The following is a 23,083-nucleotide window of genomic DNA, read 5'->3' on the forward strand; positions in this document are numbered from 1 at the left end:
TTATTTATCTTTGTTTCTGTCGGTTCAGCATGACAGATGGTTCTAAATATTACGATACCTACTGTTTGTTAAGGAGAAGGCTGTCAGGGGCATGAATCACTGCTGTAGCAGATTTAGAGCTCATGTCACAGCACAAACACAGCTCCTAGCTGCTGAATTCATCTAACTTTGACCCAGAATAGGAAAGTGAACTAATTTAAACTACTGAATGAATTAAAATGTTTTAGCTTCAGCCTGTTGTTAGCACTTCACACAACCTTAATTAGATTTTGTTTTTTGTTTTTGAGAATGCAGTCGACTTTTTATGTAAACTATTGATTAGCTGGCAGGTGCCCATTGTTTATTAATGTCACATAATGCTCTTATCTTGATATTTTTCTGACATCTGATAAATGTGGGCTCGGTAATGTCTGTACTTTCAGTTCTGACAAAACCAGCCTGCTTTTTAGCCAATAAACCAAAGACTGTGTTCACTCACTGTCTGTTAGCTTTGTGCTGTTAAGTGTTTGAGGTAGAAGAATTGGGATTTTGAAAGCTTATGCCTGAAGCGTCTAAAAGAGCAGAAAGTAAAATGGATTAGCAGATTTATGTGTAAAAGAACAACAACATATAAAAACACACAGTCAAGAAAACAATGAGCTAAAAGCACAGTTTTTATTAGATGGACATTAGCACTGCAATGTCACCCTCTGGTTTGTGAAGCCCTTGTTTGAAGCCTCTATATTAGCATTTTAGTTTTTTTGTTATTACATATTGTTCTTCTGGAGCCAGAAGTGACCATATTTGGACGACGGAGTGGAATGCTCAGCTATCAACTAACACAGGCTTGATTAGAAAGGTGTATCCATAGGCTGTATGCAGGCAGGCAAAGAAACCTGGTAATCAGTACAACGCCACAAACACAGTTGAGAGGTCCAGCTCAATAATTGAAATTAGCACAGGCGACAGCATCCACCTCTCTACCCTTTCCACTCCTAATTTAATTGTAACAGTGATTTTATTTATTGATTGCTTGTTTTAAAGTTTTTTAACATGAGATTTTTTAGCTACAATGATGGCGACCGTGGCTCAGGGGGTTGGGAAGCGTATCTGTAACCGGAAGGTTGCCGGTTCGATCCCCGGGCTCTCTGTCCTGGTCGTTGTGTCCTTGGGCAAGACACTTCACCTACCGCCTACTGGTGTTGGCCAGAGGGGCCGATGGCGCGATATGGCAGCCTCGCTTCTGTCAGTCTGCCCCAGGGCAGCTGTGGCTACAACTGTAGCTGCCTCCACCAGTGTATGAATGCGAGAGTGAATGAATAGTGGCATTGTAAAGCGCTTTGGGTGCCTTGAAAAGCGCTATATAAATCCAATCCATTATTATTATATCAGATCAGATGGTAAGTTTGGGCTGTTAATGATTTCTTTGAATTGTTCTTTTTCCAGGGTGGAATGGTTGTACAGCATGCATCTTTAATGACTTTAAAAAACAAGAATTTGGTGAACAAGTTTATTGCACATATATACACACCCACTAATATTCCCTTTGCAAGTTGCACTTTGAACAGAAACCTTTGGTAGACAAAACCAGGCTCCTGGTGTAATTGTTGTATGGATATTTGACCGGCCTTCTTGGGAGAATTAGTAGACTTCATTTAACTTGGTTGGTTTCCAGGCAAAAGTCCATTCCAGAAGAAATTTCAAAACAACTTCCAAGAGCTTTTGTTCAAAGAGCTGTGCATAGCATACATAAGAATACAGTTATTCTGATGTGTCAGTAATTCAAGATGATGAGAGGAAATTGGATGGGATGTTCAGGAACAACCCAGAAACCACCAACACTCAGGCCTGCTATGAACTGGAATCTGCTGGAACACCATGTTACTGTCCAGAGTGAAGCCAGTTTTATATCATATTTGACTCAAAGGCTGTCACAGAAAATATTAATGGGGGTGTATGTATATATTTTAGATTTTATGTATAATTTTGACCCTGTGTTAGTTACAGAAAAAACCTTAGACTCAAACCATGACATTCATGCCTGTGATGAGTCAAAGTAAGCTTGTGAGTTTCACTTTTGTTGCCAGCCTCAAGTGGCCAGTTGAGGAACCGCAGCTCTTGCACAGTGGATTTCATTTTTTAGCCCAGGAGACAGTTGCTTCATTTATAGATGCTAAAACATAACCTCACAGGAAAGGTAATTACAGGCTCATGTCATTACTTTAAAAATTTGTTTGAGGAGCTTTAGTTTTTTTATGTATACAGGCCTGTGTCTTATTGTGGTGGGGCGTGGTCTGCGGTGCCGTGCAGGGAGGGTGGACGCAACTGCACGGCATCCTTGATCACGCCCACCTAGTTATAAACACGGGGACTCAGGGGTTGGTGTGTTGTGGTGTGACAAATATTGAATAAAATGGCTCAAACCTATGATCCCTGGACCCTCATTCACACCACACTTATACTTTATCAGTCTGATATTTGTAATGCAGTAGCTCTGCCTACAAAACAAAGATTCATCAGGAGATTTTTTTTATATTCATCACAGGCTCAGAGGGGCTTTAACCACAGGTCCCGTTACTTTGTCAAAGCAGACTTTTTTTTTACTGGAATACCCCAAATCTCTTTTTAATCTTCTTTAGTGATCTATAGGAAAAATCCCTTTAATAAACAATGTCTTCACGAACCACAGGTCCTGACATACTACCCGTCACTTGCTCAGTATTCACTACCACTTCACTCTTAATCTGGGTCACACATTGATCATTCCAAAGCAACAGATTGCCTGCAATACTGCATACTTGAACAAATTAATGATTTTCTCCAATCAATCCTTACACACCTCTCCTCCCAGGGAGGAGGAGAACGTCCGTCAGCCAAAGCCAGCTCGACCTCCTTGATTTAAATCTGTCACGCTCAATAACATGATAAGTCGGTGCTAATCAGTCTTTATTTTCTTCTTTTTTTTACAGATGCCCCACCTAATGAGCTGATTTTATACTTGAACATTGCAAAGATGTGTTTCCTCTCTGCAACGACCGTTTGGTTTTTATTGAATGGTAAGAGTAATTCTGTTTAGCATTGCATGTAGTTGTTAAAAAAAAATGTTTTTAATTTTTGTGATCATCAATTTTCTCAATCGTGTGCCACACAGCAGTCAGAAATATCTGGGCGAAGGGAAAATGAAATCTGCCACGTGAGTACTGTATTCTTCAGCCTTTGACAAACGCACATAAGCACACACACACACACACACACAAGGCTGATTTTCTTATTGTTTTATCCCTGTAACCTATCACACATCATTAAGGAAAAGTCAACAGTGATGCAATAACCAAATATTGTGTTCCAGGAAAGACAAAATGAAAAAGGAGAAAGGATTGCCGGCTGTTCAGCTGAGCTCTTCTCATCAGACCAACCTTTTACAAACAACATTCAACTCATCAGGAAAAGAAAAAACAATTATCAGTGAATGACGTGCATAGGTCCGTCTCACTTTTTCATGTGAAAAATTCTCCAGATTTTAAACCACATCTGTATGCATGTATATTCTGCTGTGCTCTTTCATAGTGTATAATCTGTAATCGCTGATGTGTACAAGTGACTCATCCCTGTAACTTTTTATCCTATGGCATGCTGACTCGCAGATTTTTGGATTTGTGCGTCGTGTCAATGGCTGTTAACCCACACGTCTTAGTCATTCACTGGGGTCTGTTTGTCAAAATGAATGATTCATGCACGATCCACCTGTCAAACAGATACAGTGATCGGCTCAACCTCTGTGCAGGCCTAATCCTCGCTAAATAGGATTACAGCCGATGCCAGCGCTTGCTTGTGTGATAGCATTGTTTATGTTTGCAGCGTGTGGGGTGAGATCTTGATTCACTTTTTGGAGGAAGTTCATTTTAAATTTAGACCTGCCCACACTGCCAAGAATAAAAAAAAAACAAATACTGGCAGAAATGATAAACATTGAACAGCTGAGTGAGCTGATGGATCTTCAGTATAATCAGATTAGTGACATCAAAAATCAAAGAGGCAGCTCAGTAAGCTTTCTATTACTCATCCTGCTTTTATGTGTAAATACATAAAATGTGCATAAAAACATTTACATATGATATCACTGATATGCCGATGGCAACTGTTGATCACTTGATGCAGGCGGTCTTTACGGGCATTTTTCATATTTCTCATCCCCCTTCTTTCCAAAACAAATTAGTCCTTATCTCTTTTCTTCCACTCACTCATACGCACACAATCACCTCGTACCTGTCTGCTGCCAATGTTAAGGTTATTAATTAACTCAATTTATTATTGTACAGTTTGTTTATGAAAATAATGTTTGTGCGGTTTGCTTTTGCTTCCATCAGTCCTTTCTTCCTTTTCCCGTCATTTACACTCACACGTGTGTGTCCACACAAACACTGTTTACACCTGCTGGCGTGGTTTCTTTACAAAATAATGCATGAGTCAGACATCATGCAAAATGTATAATCTTATTTGAATATGAAAATAAGCTTTATTTATGTGTTATTATATTATTACAACCCCCGTTATGCATATATATGTGTACATTCATACATCTCTCTTTCTTTATATATCCCATATAAATATAAGAACAGCCATCATCTTACAAATGCAAACATATGTACAATTACAAAGCGAACTGCTCTCTATTTTCAGCATGCTTGTATCTGCATGAAGATGCCACACATTTTCTCTTTCTTCTGCTACTTCTTCTTCAACCACCACTGCTTGACACATAATGACCGTATTGTTGCAAGCAATATCCTGTTCACGACTAAGGATGTTGGTTGGAACATTTAATCTCCAATTGCAGAGAGATGACGTGCAACGCTGTTGCTTAGATATTCATTTTGTTACAGTCTCTGCTGCGATGCTCCACAACACCTGCCTGCATTTAAGGGTCTCTGTACTTCTCTTACACTATGCGAGAAATGTTGTTATGTCCTGGTGACAGTTCAAAGTAGGCTGTCTCTGAGGTTTTACCCGATGCGCTGCATACAAAATTGGCATGGCATGCTTAGGAAGACTGAAGGTTACCTGTCTTGTCTCATTTCCAAAAAGGAATGTCATCAAACAAAAATACACTGCACTGTATAAAGCCAAGTCATTTTCTCACATGTGTAAACATTAACATGGCATTAATTTTCTGCTCCCAGGGATGAAGAATTAAGACAACAGTAAAGGCAGCCGCTTACAGGTCCCTTTCTGTCAGCTCAGATAGCATTGATCTCCTCTTGTGTGTGTTCCTTATCTTGTGCAGTCTTGGTAATTCCCCCGCACAAGGCCTGGAGCAGGTGACAAGACATGCACCTCTGGAGACGGCTTTTAACCCCTTCCATCACACTACTCACATTCCCTCTCACAGCAGAGGAAGAAAAGTAGAAAATAAGAGGGTCTAGACAGGCATTGAAGGTGCTGCACAGCAGGGCCTTGTCTCTCCACGCCGGACTTTTCTTGTTTATAAAACCAATGATGTGTGAGACGTTGTAGGGTCCAAAACATAGAGCAAACACCACCAGGGTTCCCAAAGCCATGCCCATGGCTCGGATGCGCCGGCGCCGGTCAATGTGTTGCAGCTTTGAGAGAATTCTGATGAAGTTGATGTAGCAAAAACTAGAAATCAGGAAAGGGATGCAGAAAAGCACCACACAAAGCTCCAGGCGCACAGGCAGGAGGACGTTCAGCTGAGACTCGGTGAAGTTCTCATAGCATTGTTTTCTGCTATCGCTGCTAGGGTGAGCTGAGGCGTTGAGGCGTTCAGTGGGGATAAAGGGCACGATAAACACGATACTAAGTTGGGCGGTGGAGAAAATCCAGAAGAAAATGCTGGCAGCTACAGCATACACAGGTCGCCGCTTCAGAGTGTGCCGAATGGGGAAAGCCACACCCAAGTAGCGCTCTACACTGACTGCAGTGAGGAAAAAGGTGCTGTTGTAGATGGTCATGTAGAAGATAAAGCCAGACAGCGGACAGAGGGCATAGGGCATGTTCCACATCATGCCGTTCATTGCTTCCTGCATCTTGAAGGGCAGGAAGATGAGGAAGAGGAGGTCGGAAATGGTCAGGTTGAGGAGCAGGATGTCAATCGGGGTGGGTTTCTGCCTTACTTTCTTACAAAAAGTGTAGAAAGCCAATATATTGGCCGGGAAGCCCAGCACAAAGGTAATGACGTAGACAGAGAGACAAAGTGCTGTGTGGCACCGCTGCGTGGTGGGCTCCATGTGAATCTTGGTCGGTCAAGAATTGAGATGTGTCACATTATATCCCCGACCCCGGGGATGAATAGACTGTAGAACAAGGAGGTTTTATCTGTGGGGCAGCACCGACCACAGAAGACGAAGGCTTCTTATTGGCTCAGTGTCCTGGAACAAACCCAACGAGACAGAGCAGTTTTTCTGTCCCCACCAATAAACCACAGCTCATCGTTTCCTCCAGGGCTTTGAGCTCTGCTGATAAGAAAGAATGAAAAGAGATTACCACACAGCACAGCAAACTATTTTAAACTATGAGTATAAAATTGACACTTCATTTGAAAATGTGCTGTTCATACAATAAATGTTTTTCCTACAAAAAAAGGTAGGAGGCATCCCAAAGTATGCTGTAATTCTGTTTTTTCTATATTCCTTCTTAATTTTCTTCCACATCACTACTTCAGAGTTGATTGTGGTTGTGTATTATCTCTTAATGAGAAGACAGTGTTTTAACCCGGCACACGAGTTTGTATACAAACCATAATACTGTGTTATTGCTTGTTCCTTGTTGTAAATACAGTGCAGCAGTGCTTTTATCATTAAGTCCCAGCCCTTGTTCTTACTGTATACACAAATACTGGACATGTTGTGAAAATGATAACCCTCATAAACTTAATGAGTTAACTACACGAGGGAAATTAGCGTCTCAAAGCTTTACTTTGCCACGACTTTTACAACACAGTTCTATCTGTATCTGTTTCCTGCATCATCGTATAAAGGAAATAGAAAGTCAAGACAGCGGTAAGGAAAGTTTTATAATCTATAAATCAACCTATTGGAGGAATATTAAAATGAAAGTAGTTTCTTACCCTTTATGGGGCAACGTCCATCGAGTGAATATCTGTGTCAGACGCTCAGCTCTTATAGTCCAGTGTCTGAGAAGAGGAACTATTTTTTTCTAACTATTCTCTATAGTGCTGTGATGAAACTAAAGATTTTACACCAATTTAAGCAACTCGGACAAGTCCACAGTGACAATTTTTGTCAGCTCACAAATCCTCACTCCTGCAACAGACTTCCCATTCTTGGCATTTTTCATGAGCAGCGTGGCTTACCTCCTAGTGCGTCTTCCTTGCTGTTTTGTTTGATCACCTCTGCGCACCTTACCTCCAAGCTGCTGTCTCTTGGCACATCCCCTATTTACCTGTTAATCTAAACATCCAGTGCAGATAATAGAAATGACTATTAGTGAGATATTGCTGCAATTTATCTCCCACTCTCGCCAAACATGGTTTCCCTGGTAACAACTGGCCTTTTTTTCAGCATGGGCGGTACAGACGGACTCCGTCAGGCTGTTTGATCGTAGGTTTTCTTTACTATATTTAGTCATCAATGCCCAATGCTTCTTTACATTTGCCTCTTTAATATGAGTCAGTGGAGATAAGCATTGGTCAAGGGAGATGGCCCAGTGACAGAGCGGTCCCTCCTTTTACAGCATGTGGTGAGAACAGCAATGTGGATGATGTTGTTTGAATAGTCATATACTGCACACAGTAATAAAAAAATCTAATAACCCGTGGCTGACTTGAAGACTGGAAAGGCTTTACTTTTAGAGATAATTCTGTATCCTGCTGCAGCTCAAAAACACTCTGAGATATCAGAGGTCAGAGGCCCTTTTTTTGTATTTATCACCTGCTGCTTGACCCTGCTCTACCATCCAAGAGCAGGGTCAAGTTTAAATTGAACAGGTTTAAATGGAGAAGACTGGTTTATTTCAGAAGCAGAGACGTGAGCTTTGGAAGTTAAAATGACTCAAAGGTGAACAAAGAGTTCTTTTGATGTTGCTTAATGTATGTAAATCACTCTGAGGCGGTTTCACTTGTGCTTAAATGCCTGACTCCAACGTTTGACTTTTGGGTATTTTGTCTGACCTAACTTCATGTTAGTTATTTATCCCTTTACCAGGTCAGTTACGTCTTGGTGATGCTATTGATCCCATTTAAAAGCCTCCTTTCAACTTCCGTACACCCCAGGCAACGACCAAACAAACAATGTGTGCGGTTCACGCAGTGCAGTTATTTCAACAGACAGACACACTGTGTTGCACAAGCTGTTGTGTCCCGCTGCATGAGCTGATTTTACAGAGTGACATCACGTAGTTTCTAAGATTCTATCTGTCCAAAAAGTTTACTGTAACACTTTGTGGTGTTTCATCATTGGAGGACAATTTGACTTGGTGAACAAATCAAATCAAATCCAGGAACAAATTTAAAAAAAAAAAATTGGTTTCATTTTTCATTTTCTTATTTTATATTTTATTCTCTCCTGTCCTATAAAATGAAATCATATTCAGATTATTATTTATTATATTACAGTTGCTGTCACTACCAATGGAAAAAGTGTTGTAACAGAAACCTTGCCAGGGTGTCATTGAACTTTCTCTTATTTTGATCATAGCTTTGAGTACAATAATGAGTTTCATCATTCTTAGCAGAAAGAGGAAGATAGGGGACTTAAAAAATATTCCCAAAATTAAATTTCTCAACATTAAGATCTTAGTGAGTTTTCAAATCCACACAGATGATGACAAAATTCTGGTGGTCAAATACTGATCTGATTTTACTTCCTTAATCGTCTTAAAATTACTTAACTGGAGTTCAAGTATTGGAATTTCAGGAGTAGGACCACGCCTCCATAAACGCTCCTTCCGGTTCTCTTCTACATAAGTTCCCCCTGTTCTACAAGCTGTTCATTCTTGTTTACATTACCCTCCCTCCCCTTTTCAATTCTTTAACTTCTTCACTTCTATTTAGTAGATGGGGATCTGCCAGGCCCGGGAGCTGCTGCCGGTATCCTTCGAGGCGTTCCCCAAACCGCAGCTCAATTCATGTCCAAATCATTCACCTTTACCTACTAAAATGCTGTTAAACCTAAAATAAGGACGTGGGCCCAGCTATTGAAATGAGTCCTGAAATACTTGCATCACTTGCATACTACCATATATGTTTTATGGAAACATTAGATTAGATGAAACTTAGGTTCCTCCAGGAAACACAGCAGAATGTGAGCAGAAATATACCATATATACAGTTTCACTTTAACTTAACCCAAAACTCAAGACAAACATCAGCCAGTAATTCATTGACTACAATTTTAGAATTATAATCCAATACAGCACAATTTCAGTTTAAGAGGTTTGTGTCTTACCTTTTAGCAGCGCCCTTTGTAGTCAAACGAACCACCGGGATCGTCTGTCCACCTCCTGGCCTCCAGGTTCTCCCTGAACACCTCCAAAAACACCTTTATTGCCTCAGCCAAACTGTCACGAGTTCGAAAATGTTGAGCAATGAAACAAACCAACAGAGGCCCAGGAGAGTGCAATCAAACAATGAGTTTATTAGTACACACGCAGGAGAAGAAGTATCACATCAGCACACGTCTCGTGCTAAGAATACACTTGAAAATGATTTTATAACATCAGGGTTAACGCGTCCTTCTTGCGTCGATTACAGATCAAATACATCGATTACAGTAAATGGTACATCTTAGATGGCTAAAAACAGACACAGAAGTTCCTCCTTCTATAACACCTTCCGTACATGGCAATAAATTTCAAGCCTAGATGGTCTCTAAGGGCTTGTCCTTTTCTTAACTGGTCTTCTGTCATCTGTTACTAAGTAAACTGAAATGCAGTTAGAAGAAATGAATTTCGGGCCTTTGGCCTGGCAGGCTTCTGGATTATATGTGTGTTGTAAGCGTGTATGCTGTCTATCCTTCTATGCTCCAAGTCACCCACACAATAGATTGTGAAGACATAGTGCTTCACAAAGCTTAAAACCTTCTTTAATAGACTGAGCAGCAACACTGAATGAGCACAAACATGCATGTGTATAAAATAATCATAGCTGCACCTCTAATAAAAGGTTAACGTGGTGGCAATAGCTTTAATAAACATCTTTAATGCAATATCAAGGCTGTAGGATATATTATTAATGCAATGTTAATAATGCAGGTTATATTCTAGCAGTAAAATAATTTCTGTATCTCCACAATACACATATACACATATACACATATATAAATACAGAGTATATAATAGGGATAAATATAATAAATAGGAATAAGAATACCAGAGAACTGCACATTTCAACTATTGTGAGTCTATTGCACCGTTATATATTAAAAAATATATATATTGCACAGTGAAAAAGGCACTACAGCGCTCTCTTTGTCCCCGTTTCCCCTCCCTCTCCCCTCCAGCGAGGAGTTAAACAGTTTCATGGCGTTTGGGACAAAGTCTTTAAGTCTGTTGGTTCTTGACTTTGGGAGAAGCAACCTGTCACTTAACAGGCTCCTCTGGTTGTTTATGGCTGTGTGCAGAGGATGCCCAGCATTGTCAATAATGTCCAACTTAATGTCGTCTTCTCTGCCACTGTCACCAGAGTGTCCAGCTTCATGCCAACCACAGAGCCAGCCTTCCTGATTAGTTTTTCCAGCCTGGACACTTCCTTCTTTGCTGTGCTGCCCCCCAGCACACCACAGCATAGAACATATACACTATACTACTGTACTCCAAAGAAAACTACATACTTTATTAGGTACACCTCGTGGGACCCCGTTTTGTCTTCAAACTGCTTTAATTCTTCATGTCAGAGGTTCAACAAGGTGCTAGAAACATTTCTCTGAGATTTGGTCCATTTTTACAAGATAGCATCAGCAGATTTGCCAGCTGCTCATCCATGATGTGAATCTCCCGTTCCACCACATCCCAAAGGTGCTCTATTAGATTTAGATCTGGTGATTGTGGAGACCATTTGAGTGCAGTGAACTAATTTTCATGTCCAAGAAACCAGCTTGAGATGAAGAGCGAGTGGCATGGGATGTTATACCACTGGAAGAAGCCACAACAAGAGATGAGCACACTGTGGTTATAGATTCTTAGTTGATAAGGTTGGCCTTCTGCTGATAAAGCCCATCTGCCTCAAAGTTTGGCATTATGGGCGTTCAAAGATGCGCTTCCACCTACCGTCGTTGTAACGAGTGGTTATTTATGTTGTTGTTGCTTTGTTGCTTTCCTATCAGGTCAACAAAATCTAGCCATCAACAAGAGATTTTCACCCGGAGAACTACAGGCTCACTGGATATTTTTCTCTTTTTCTGACCTTTCTCTGTAAACCCTACAGAGAAAGGTCACCTTAAATCACCTTTTTTTCCATTCCCATGGTCTGCTTGAACCTCAGCAGGTCTTTACCGTGTCTGTGTGCCTGATTGCACTGAGCTGCTGATTGACTGTTTTTGTCAACAAGCAGTTGAAAAGGTGTACCTAATAAAGTGACAGGGAATGCATAATAGTTTTCCAAACAACAACAGCATCAGTGGGCAAATGCTGCAAATCAACATCTGTTTTCAGTCAAAGCCTGCTATTGTCTGTGGTAATTATGACTGGAGAAAAGGAGGAAGATAGGTGACATTATCACAGAGCGACTAGTCTGAATAATGAGGGGGTTGAGGTGGATGGATGGATGGTGCAAAAGACTTTTATTATTACTGGTTATTAGTCTAACCATTATGATGAAGGCACCATAGCATTAAAAAAAATAATCACTTTGAGCCAAACCACATTCAGACCCTTAGGTCAAATCATAAAAGAGAAGTAACTGTGATGATTGTTAGGAGGATCAGATTAGAACATATAAAGGTGCTAAGCTCAAACAAATTATATATTTTAACCTTTAATTTAAAGAGCCTGTTGAATAATGCTTATTTTTATCTGGTAGGATGTGCAGTTAGGCAGTAAGTAGGCACATTAGCTGTGTTATTGCTAGTGTACTTCAGGGGCTGTGATGAGCCTCATGGAACAAAAAAAGGGCTGATTCATTCTTTCAGGTGTGGTATGTGTGCTCCTAAAGCCACAAAATAAACAAGCATTGACGTTCCAGGCGGGTGTTGCAGGTATGTGTGTAAAAGGGAAACAAGGGATTTTCCCAGCGGTACTGGACAGGTTGAGTGGTGTGAAAACAGGCTGTGAATGGCAGCAACAGACTCACAACCCTAAGGTGTTTTTCAGAGCTCTGAACACTGGGAATGTAGTCAGACAAAGCTGATGCAATAGGATGATATTTGTGACAGTACACACAAAATAGAACAAGGACATGACTCGGATGCAGAATGTCGAAGTACAGAGAAAAGCGTTCAGAGCGGCGGTCTGTGTGGTGACTGAAGCAGCAGGAATAAAATCAGGCATTATATTAGCGAGGGTTGGTGATGAAAAACAATATCAGAGTCCTCTGTCTGCCTCAAAATAATAGCTTTTACTTGTGCATTTATTTTGTATTATTTTACCACAATAAAATAGCTAATTACCCACAGGAGACTATTTTTTTTCCTCTGAGGCAGTATCCCAGAGGTACACTAGACAGAGTGGTGATAAAGTGTTAATGCTCCTGCTAATTATAAATTGGGATTTATTTTATTCTGATGAAGTTGTAATATTTATACCAAATTTAGGAAAAAAACTAATATGGATGTTAATATATATTAATAATTGAAGATTTTAATAATTGTCGGCCATGAAAAAAACTGCTTGAATTTCACACCGTTGTGTGATATGATTAAGATAATAAACTAGTCGTTCCAGCGTCCATCTGCTCTGTGCTCAGTGGGAAAGGCCACTTTGAAGTTGAATTGTCATGACTGTTACAGTGTCAAGTGTTTGTATTGCTGGAGAGCACAAACATGAGCAACAGAGACAAGAGCTTTGCTGTCTTATCAACAGCCTTTTCAAGAGAAATTGCAAGCGGTTAGAGATGCTCACGCAGTGGAATAAAGGGGACACAACTACGTGCTTCACCTTCACGTTTCTCACTAAGTGGTGAAAATACAAATTAGGTCAGGTTTCCGGAGTCTTTATGAGAAAGAGGAAGTAAATAAAAAACTTTCTGTTTAGGTAACCGCGGCTGTTTGCGACACTGTTTTGTTTTTCTAAGATGCAATGACTGTGAATGTTTTCCACCAGCTTCTAATCATTTCTGTGTGGGAACTAAATACATTTTCCATTTAATGTCCGGTGGAAAGAACAACATTTTACAGTCATACAGTAGGCTGAATGTTGGGCTATGGTGGAACTCAGTAATCATAAACTAGTGGTTAGGGTTTGAGGGATCATCAGATGATTAATGCAACAGGCAATTTTTGTTTTGTTGCAAATTTTAGGAAATATAGTTGTTTTATTGTCTTTTGACCTGTTTTTGTTTGTTTGAAGTTCTTTTTGGTGAAATAAGTCATGGTCCTGGGTTGGTGACCCAGTGGTTTGTGTTTTGAATTAATAATAGTCTTTGCTTTCGATCGTGGGGCGATCGTGGCTCAAGAGTTGGGAGTTCGCCTTCTAATCGGAAGGTTGCCGGTTTGAGCCCCGGCTTGGACAGTCTCGGTCGTTGTGTCCTTGGGCAAGACACTTCACCCGTTGCCTACTGGTGGTGGTCAGAGGGCCTGGTGGCGCCAGTGTCCGGCAGCCTCGCCTCCTTCAGTGCACCCCAGGGTGGCTGTGGCTACAATGTAGCTTGCCATCACATGTGGATGACTGGATGTGTAAAGCGCTTTGGGGTCCTTAGGGGCTAAGTAAAGCGCTATACAAATACAGGCCATTTACCATTTGCTTTCATTATTATTTAGAATTTCTCATGGTTTCTGTGCCTTCCCCATGTTCCACGTTTAGTTACTCTTGTCTCCGTGTTTCTTGTTCTCTCTGTTCCCTCTGTTCCACTAGTCATCCTGTCTCCGGGTCTCAGTGTCTAGTCTTGTCTCTGTTTTAATTTCCCCAGTCACAGTGCTAAACTCCCGTGTTTTGTCTGCATCTATAGTGGTCATGCTTCCTGTTTTATTTTGATAGTCCTGTGTTCAGTATACTGAGTTCTGCTTCTCCTTTGTCTCCTTATATGTGATTATTCCCAGCTGTGCTCTCCTCCTGTCTCATTCCCTCCTTACCCCCTTCTGTATTTAAGCCCTGTGTTTTCCTCTGGACGTTGTCGTGTTGTCCCGTGTGCTATAAGTTTCTCTGTGGTTTTTCAAGGTCCTGGCAATGTCTAGCTTCCTGGTCTCTACTCTTTTAGTTCTTAGCCTTCCTGTTTCCAGTTTAGATTTCGATTTCGTGACTTTCAGGTTTTGTTTGGTTTTCAGCTTCAGTGCAATAAAAGCTGCCTCTTTAACGTCCCCTTCTGTGTCTGCGAGTCCTGAGTTTGGGTCCTCATCCTGCCTGCCACATTCTTTTTTTGTAACAAGTCCAGAGAGTTGTCCGTCTATCCGTCCATCCATCCAGCAGTCAGAATAAAATCAAGGTGGAGGGCTGGAGCCTTGCTCAGCTGTCATGGGGTGAGAGATGGGGTATCAGTCTGTTGCATAGCTGGCACAGAGAGACAGAAAACCATCCGCCTTCGAATTCACACCTACAACTCATTTAGAATCACTAGTTAACCCAGCATGCATATCTTTAGACTGTGAGAGGAAGCCAAGTACTCAGACAGAGGCAACACGGTTATAGTTGTGTGTGTCTTTAACAAATTATACTATATTCAGACTACTGAATACTGAGCTTCATTATAATGGAGAACCAGCTGTACATACGTCACATTATACTCTTAATTTCACAGTTTATCTGATCACAGGGGCAGCTGCCTCTTAAGAGTACATTTGTTTTGGTCTAGAGATTAAAGATATCCTGAAGCAAGACTACATGGGAAAAAGAAATGTTGACTACTGCTAAATTCTGGTTCCATGTTAAAAGCTATAAGACCTTGGATCATTTAAAATAAATTAATTAATTATGTTACATCAAGTAGATATTTCAACAATGAGGAGACTGCTGCTCTGCGTTTCACGGACTTGAGCATCCCAGAAGCTTCCTCGCTAATCCCCCTGTTAATACCCAGAGCATGAACCTATAAGCTTCCTTATGTTTGTAGCAGGCAGAGGGAAAAAATAACAACATAATTCTCCCATCTCTGCAGAAGAGTTCAGTGGCTGTTAGCTAACATATTGCTATTTGAAGAGTGACTTTGGGTCCGACATAGCTGGACTTATTTAATTCCCAGTGATACAGTAATGAAATAAAGCTTGCTATGTTGAAAAGATAATCCATTTGGCTGGCAACCTTATCAGAGATGAACTAAGTCTAAAGAATAGCTGTGTAAAAATAGACACCACTACAAGTATCACAGCAAAATAAATAGATCTTCAGTCCCTGGCTACCCATCCATATCAACTAATCACTTTTATAATCATCACTTATTTTCTTTTTACATAGAAATACCAAGAGGAAACTCTGTAGTCTCATTACAAACTGCTGTGCAGTTTACACTCATTGCCAAACATGTGCAATTAATGTTTCAGCCAATTTGTCCTTTGTGTAAGTCTCTTTAACACAGAAGCCATTATTAACTCTCAGTATAACTCAGCATGACCTTCTTTCTATTGGGAAAAAGGCCAAGTCCCACACCTGTACAATGAAACCAGTCATGGACATTTATTGGATTATCTGCTGTTGCTGGCAGTAAAAGTAAAGCTGATGTCGAGACTGCTGCATGAACGGTTGTTGTTTCGTGTTCTGAGATCTCAGACATGTCGTGTTTATAGTTTCGAAACACTGATGGTCTCACGTCATCGGCCACTCATCACGAGCCAGAAAGATATGAATATGCAAAACAGGAAATGGCTTGTTGATTATTTATGGAACTTGAAGAACTGAGCTCTTTGTGTCACCTGCCAGCCAGCATAATTTATCTGCTTTTTATTTACAGTACAATTAGATCTTTGATTACTCTTGTGCTGCAGTTACTCAGCTTTGATCCAGGTATTGAATACAGAGTACTTTCAGTCCTTTCGTTTCCATTAAAGAGGGGTAAGCTGTTAAACTGCTAAATGAGTAAAACATATTGAACTGGATAGCTAGATGTTGAAAAGACGCCGATCCTCAGACCAGAAGCTTGGATCTCAGAGATTAGACGGAAAAAAAATGTGTCTAAGGATCAAAAAGCATAGTAGTTAAAATGCATCTCATTATAGGGGCAGAAGAAAGTTAAATCAATGGTTTTGTCAAACAGCGGGTGATTGGCAAGATGAAAGGAGCCTTCGATTGGACCAAAGCCACAAGACCGACACATTACACTTATCCTTGAAGGCAGAAAAAACTTGAAAGTCACTAGTCTTGTGGATGTAAGTGTGAAAATTACTCGGTAACAACAGAGAATACGCTCTTCAGAGTATTTGCAGTGTAATACAAAAGAAAGCAGGAAAGCAGCTGTGCTTCCATGTTAAGATGAGATGAAATTTTAATGATCGCCATGGGGAACATTAGCCACATTTGGGAGCATTAAGATGAGAAGTGAGCTGGTGATGACCTCACACCAGCACTTTTCTGTAAAAGGAGTAGCTCTAATACCAATAATTGCTCTGCCTGATTTTGCTTCTTAAAGGAGATTAGAAAAAAGGTGACTGGCTAAAAAAATGTAAAAAAAAAAAACAAAAAACACAAAAAAACTCATAACTGAAAATCATTTTGATATATAATTGAGGAAGACGTTCCTCAGTGGCAGAAACCAGCACTAATAATTAAAACTGGAGAGCACAAACATGAACAACAGAGACAAGAGCTGCTTTGCTGTCTTATCAACAGCCTTTTCAAGAGAAACTGCAAGTGGTTAGAGATGCTCACACAATGGAGAAAAGTGGACACAACTATGAGCTTCACCTTCACGATTCTCACTAAGTGGTGAAAATATAAATTAAGTCAGGTTTCCAGAGAAAGAGGAAGGAAATTAAAAAGAAAACTTTCTGTTTAGGTAACCACCACCATTTGTGACACCTCTTAATGTCTTTTTTATTTCACTTACTTTAATTTACTTTACTTTTGCTTATTAGAGGCTCAGCTGCCTCTTAAGAGTACATTTGTTTGGTCCACCTTAGAAGACACTAAAGATATCCTAAAGCAAGACTACATGGAAAAAAAGAAATGATGACTGCGTCTAGATTCTGGTTCCATCTTAAAACCTGTAAGTCCTTGGATCATTTAAAATAAATTGTGTTACATCAAGTAGATATTTCAACAATGAGGAGACTATTGCTCTGCATTTCGGACTTGAGCATCCCAGGAGCTTCCTCGCTAATTATTTTCCAACTATTCCAATAATTTTACAACTGGGAATTATTTTTAACCATAACTACTCTAGCAGAACCCAGAAAAGAAAAATATGGTCCTGGAAATTAGCATAATAGGTCAATAATAGGACAAAATCAGCAACAATGACCGATTTAGTTTTTGATCTATTCTTTCATCAGGACTCTGTGGGAATGTTTGATCAGAATTTATTGATAGTAGCTCCGTTATATATTACAAAAACCTATCCTGGCCACTGACATCAAATGTTCTGAGCTCTGACTGGTGCACGGACTGTGTGACATCACTTTTGTGTAATCTGAGGAAAGCAAAGCACAAAGAAAAGAAAAAACCTTTCATATAAAATAACAAAGGATGGTCATCATTTTTGAATATTTGAGTTTTCATACATTTTCATCCTCCCTGCATCTGTGTGTGTTCTCTCCAGGTACTCCAGTTTTCTCCAGCAGTCCAAAGACATGCACAGGGTTAGCTTAATTGGTGATTCTAAATTCACTGTAGGTGTGAATGAGAGCGTGAAGGGTTGACAGTGTGTCAGCCCTGCAACAGATTTTTTTTGTCTTTTGTCCAGGGTGTAACACACAAGCCACCCTATGACAGGTAGGGATGTGATCCCCAAAGATTTGAGTGCTTTCTGACATAAAACATATATTTTCTCTGTTTCTTTGTTTTGGGGGGATTTAAAATATGTAAACTGAAGAAACACGTATAGCCAAAGATCCCTATGGTATCAAAAAGTCTTGAATGAAATTCCTTCAAAACCTACAAAAATGAGGGTCAACATAAACTCTACGAGGTCAAAATTCTGCCACAGCTATTTGCAGTCATTTGAGATCCATTTGGGGTAAAAGTCCTAAAAATAGCCCAAACGTTTCTAGTGAAAATGGAAACCCATTTTAGCTGGAGATGCCCATTCCTAGAAGGAAGAACATCTATTTTCACTTACACAGAAAACATAACATTCACTAGAAAATGTGTTTTCAGGGCATATAATATTGAAATATTGATTATAGCAGCTTAACATAAATGGACTAATGACTCCTAATTGAAGCATCCACATGGAAAATGCACTGCCATGCTAAATAAACAATTTCATCTCTTATACATATTACATATTGACCACTAAAATAAACTAGGCTTTGAGGCCTCTAAGCATGCCCTGCAGAATTTAAGATAAATAAAACATATTGTATATAACAGTGTTCCTGGCTTTTAAGCGCTCCTTATTCAGCATCCTCTTTGAAGGCTGATAGAACAACAGAACTTTTTGTAGGTCAGAAAAATGTCACTTCGTTGAGACCTTCAACATACATTACAATGTCCTTATCAAAAGCAGTTCAAATATATATGATAGAGAGCAATTTTATAAACGTGAAGCCTGCCAAAAAATTGTAAATGTCACTGTTAACTCCCCCAGAGGCCTGCTTAATGTGAGGTCACATGGCGCCGCAGTGGCATTTTAAAGGGGCAGAGATATTACGAGATTCCCCGGGACTTCGCTTTTTTTGCAACACAAAGTCGAGGCAGAATAAGCTGAAACAAACTGCTACTCACAACATGTGTAGCCAGTGTTGATTTTCAGTGTGGGTTGTTTTTCTGATTAAACGTTTAGTTTTAAATGCCACAACTAATAACAAAAGCCAGTCATGGGTTTGCAGAAGTCATGTCTGTGATTAACTTAGTCTGGAAAAACTAATTATTGAAAATGAAAACCAAGATCATTTTGACGCAAGACCAAAGCAATCAATAGAGTCCACCACACCACCTGCACTGCTCTCATATATTGATTGGTGTGTGCGTGCACTTATCTTGGGGTCTGCTAATTTTTATAAATCTTTTTTTCCTTTTTTTTGTGACCTGTTTTGTTGTTTTCTTATAGGTCAAGAATAAAATAGGCAGTTGGAACCATTAAACTGTAGGTCCCCTTCAAAACATTTAGGTTTTGATCATTTTCACCTGCGTGATAACTTAGCAACTGTTCTTTGTCTTTGGGAGGTCCTTGAGGCTGACAGTAATGTCAATGGAGTAACTATACAAAAAATTAAAGGAACTCTTAAAAAACACATCACATCTCAGTGGGGGAAAAATCATCCTGGATATCTGTACTGATACGGACTAACTAATGTGTCGGGAATGAATGGATGCTATATCATTTGATGAGAAGGGAAATTATCAACCTTCAGAGGGCTAATTTCAAAGACATCCCGAAAATCAAAGGCAAATGATGCGGCAGGCTATCCCTGATAATATCGGGACCTGCTCATAATGAGAGAACAGATGGTGTTCTGGAGGATCTCCTCCCAGATCTGAACCAGGGCATCACTGAGCTCCTGGACACTCTGAGCTCCAACCTGTCAGCCTTGGATGGGCTGAACCATAATGTTCCAGAGGTGTTAGATTTAGGTCAGGTGAGTGTGGAGGGGCCTTCATCATCCAGGAATTTCCACATGAGGACAAACATTGTTGTGTATCAGGAGTAACCCAGGACCCACTGGGGTAGGGTCTCACAGGGAGTCCAAGGATTTCCTCCCTACACTGAATTACAGGGGGATGTTACCAAGCCTGTAGAGGTCATACCTTCAGTGACCTGCCTCCCAAGACCATCACTGACCCACCCTCAAACCTGTCTGTTGAACAATGTTATAAGCAACATAATGTTCTTCACTGCTTCTCCAGACCCTTTCACATCTTTCACATGTACTCAGGGTGAACCTGCTGTCCATCTGTAAAAAGTACATGGTGGCAGTGGCTGACCTGACAATTCTGGTATTCTATTGCAATGCCAATCGGGCTCCAAAGTGCTGGGCAGTGAACACAGGGCCCAATAGAGGACTTTGGTCCCTGAGGCCACCATCATAAAGTCTGTTTTTGATTGTTTGGTCATTTTGAAGCTCTCTGGCCATGTTCATCTTGTTCCTCCTTACACAAAGGAGCAGATACTGATCCTTTTTGTGGTGTTAAAGAACATTTGAGGCCTAGCCCATATCTCCTAGAGTAACTGCGTGTCTCCTAAAATCTCCACCACGCTCTTGAGACTGTGCTGGGAGAAAAAGCAAACCTTATGGCAGTGGTACATATTGATGCGCCATCCTGGAGTGGTCTTGGTGAACTTGGTGCTCTACTCTGGTTGAAAACTATTCCTTTGAGCCGTGTGTATACAATTCTTAGCCCCAGAATTTACATCTGTGTAGATGATGATGTTGCACCATGTTCATCAAGTTCTGTTCTAGCCAAGTCATGTTTTGCTAAGCATTCAAATTTTACTCAATGCATGCAAATCAGTTTTGCAAATTTAGCAGGTTATCACATAATTATTTCCCCCAGTGTAGATTTGGATTAACACTCTTTGCTATCAAGGTAGAAAAGGGTCCTGTGTGAAGGATGAAAAAAGACAGAGGGTGAGAGAGCAAGCTGTAACCTAATGAGAGTTCCTCTGGGATGCAGTTTGAAGGTGAGCCCTGGAGCTGTGTTAGCTAGCAGGGTCATGCTGATGTTGCCACATTAGGTAGATTTCTCCTTTTAGAGCTTGCCTGGCTAAGTATGTGAGTGTTGAGATGCCCAGGAATGCTGACAAAAACTGGTCGAGTCCTAGTCAGTTTTGGGTTCGACGTGGTTCTCCATTGGCAGTGCATTAGCTACGGACAGCTGGTTTACTTGCAGAGAGTGTCTGTTCCCAGATGGCGGCAGTGTCCAAAGTATGTGGTAAACTAGTCTGTAGGCCTCTCTTGCTGCTGCTGCTGCTGCTGCTAGTTCATCAGGCAGCCACAGCAAAAAGCAAACTTATTCAAAGAACTGAAGTGAAACCAAATGTTAAAAACCAAGTGTCTACTACAGCCACTGTCTGTGCTTTTCATCCCATATTTTTCACACTTCTCCGATTCCAGGTGAACTCCAGAACCGAAGAAGCCTGTCTTCCTTCTCCGTTCCAGCCCACCTGTTACCCAATCAGCCGACGCACAGTTGGGACACCTTCTGTTGGGGTTTAAGAGAACTGCACAGGACCACTTTTGTGTAGTTTCCCGAATTCTTTTATATGAGGATGAGAACAAACAAATACTGGTCCAGATGAGTTCAGTCAAGCAATGATTTTATTAAACACACGCATGGGGAGATGTACACCGTGGCATCATCAGCATAGATATCCGCTAGAAAGCACACTTCAAAATGGTTCTCGCATCAGCAAACAATATAACATGCATTAGTTACAGTTAGTAACAGTTAGACAAGTTTCCGTTATCAGCAATTTATATATATATCTATATATATATATATATATATATATATATATATATATATATATATATATATATATATAGATATATATATCTATATATATATATATATATATATATATATATATATATATATATAGATATATAGATATATATCTATATATATATATATATATATATATATATATATATATATAGATATATATATCTATATATATATATATATCTATATATATATATATCTATATATATATATATATATATATATATATATATATATATATATATATATACACACATACATACAGTGGGGCAAAAAAGTATTTAGTCAGCCACCGATTGTGCAAGTTCCCCCACCTAAAATGATGACAGAGGTCAGTAATTTGCACCAGAGGTACACTTCAACTGTGAGAGACAGAATGTGAAAAAAAAATCCATGAATCCACATGGTAGGATTTGTAAAGAATTTATACGTAAATTAGGGTGGAAAATAAGTATTTGGTCACCTCAAACAAGGAAAATCTCTGGCTCTCACAGACCTGTAACGTCTTCTGTAAGAAGCTTTTCTGTCCCCCACTCGTTACCTGTATGAATGGCACCTGTTTGAACTCATCATCTGTATAAAAGACACCTGTCCACAGCCTCAAACAGTCAGACTCCAAACTCCGCCATGGCCAAGACCAAAGAGCTTTCGAAGGACACCAGGAAAAGTATTGTAGACCTGCACCAGACTGGGAAGAGTGAATCTACAATAGGCAAGCAGCTTGGTGTGAAAAAATCAACTGTGGGAGCAATCATCAGAAAATGGGAGACATACAAGACCACTGATAATCTCCCTCGATCTGGGGCTCCACGCAAGATCTCATCCCGTGGGGTCAAAATGATCATGAGAACGGTGAGCAAAGATCCCAGAACCACACGGGGGGACCTGGTGAATGACCTGCAGAGAGCTGGGACCAAAGTAACAAAGGTCACCATCAGTAACACACTACAACGGCAGGGAATCAAATCCCGCAGTGCCAGACGTGTTCCGCTGCTGAAGCCAGTGCATGTCCAGTCCCGTCTGAAGTTTGCCAGAGAGCACATGGATGATACAGCAGAGGATTGGGAGAATGTCATGTGGTCAGATGAAACCAAAGTAGAACTTTTGGTATAAACTCAACTCGTCGTGTTTGGAGGAAGAAGAATACTGAGTTGGATCCCAAGAACACCAAACCTACTGTGAAGCATGGGGGTGGAAACATCATGCTATGGGGCTGTTTTTCTGCCAAGGGGACAGGACGACTGATCCGTGTTAAGGACAGAATGAATGGGGCCATGTATCGTGAGATTTTGAGCCAAAACCTCCTTCCATCAGTGAGAACTTTGAAGATGAAACGAGGCTGGGTCTTCCAACATGACAATGATCCAAAACACACCGCCCGGGCAACAAAGGAGTGGCTCCGTAAGAAGCATTTGAAAGTCCTGGAGTGGCCTAGCCAGTCTCCAGA

General features: G+C 40.4%; 1 protein-coding gene across 1 annotated transcript; it reads right to left on the reverse strand.

Moving 5' to 3' along the window:
* Window positions 1-3,725: 3,725 nt before the first annotated feature.
* On the reverse strand, window positions 3,726-7,079 carry LOC147318904 (free fatty acid receptor 2-like). The gene is made up of 2 exons (XM_086309946.1): window positions 7,064-7,079; window positions 3,726-6,449 (listed from the first exon to the last, which is right to left on the reverse strand). Exon 2 carries the CDS (start codon window positions 6,222-6,224, stop codon window positions 5,217-5,219), a length of 1,008 nt encoding a protein of 335 aa, XP_086166072.1. The 5' UTR covers window positions 6,225-6,449; window positions 7,064-7,079; the 3' UTR covers window positions 3,726-5,216.
* Between the last annotated feature and the right edge of the window lie 16,004 nt (window positions 7,080-23,083).

The sequence above is a fragment of the Aulonocara sp. 'chitande type north' Nkhata Bay genome, linkage group LG11 (assembly GCF_057382095.1).
Source record: "Aulonocara sp. 'chitande type north' Nkhata Bay isolate Kocher_YH1m ecotype deep benthic linkage group LG11, A_spYH_male_GT1.1, whole genome shotgun sequence".
NCBI classification, from domain to species: domain Eukaryota; kingdom Metazoa; phylum Chordata; class Actinopteri; order Cichliformes; family Cichlidae; genus Aulonocara; species Aulonocara sp. 'chitande type north' Nkhata Bay.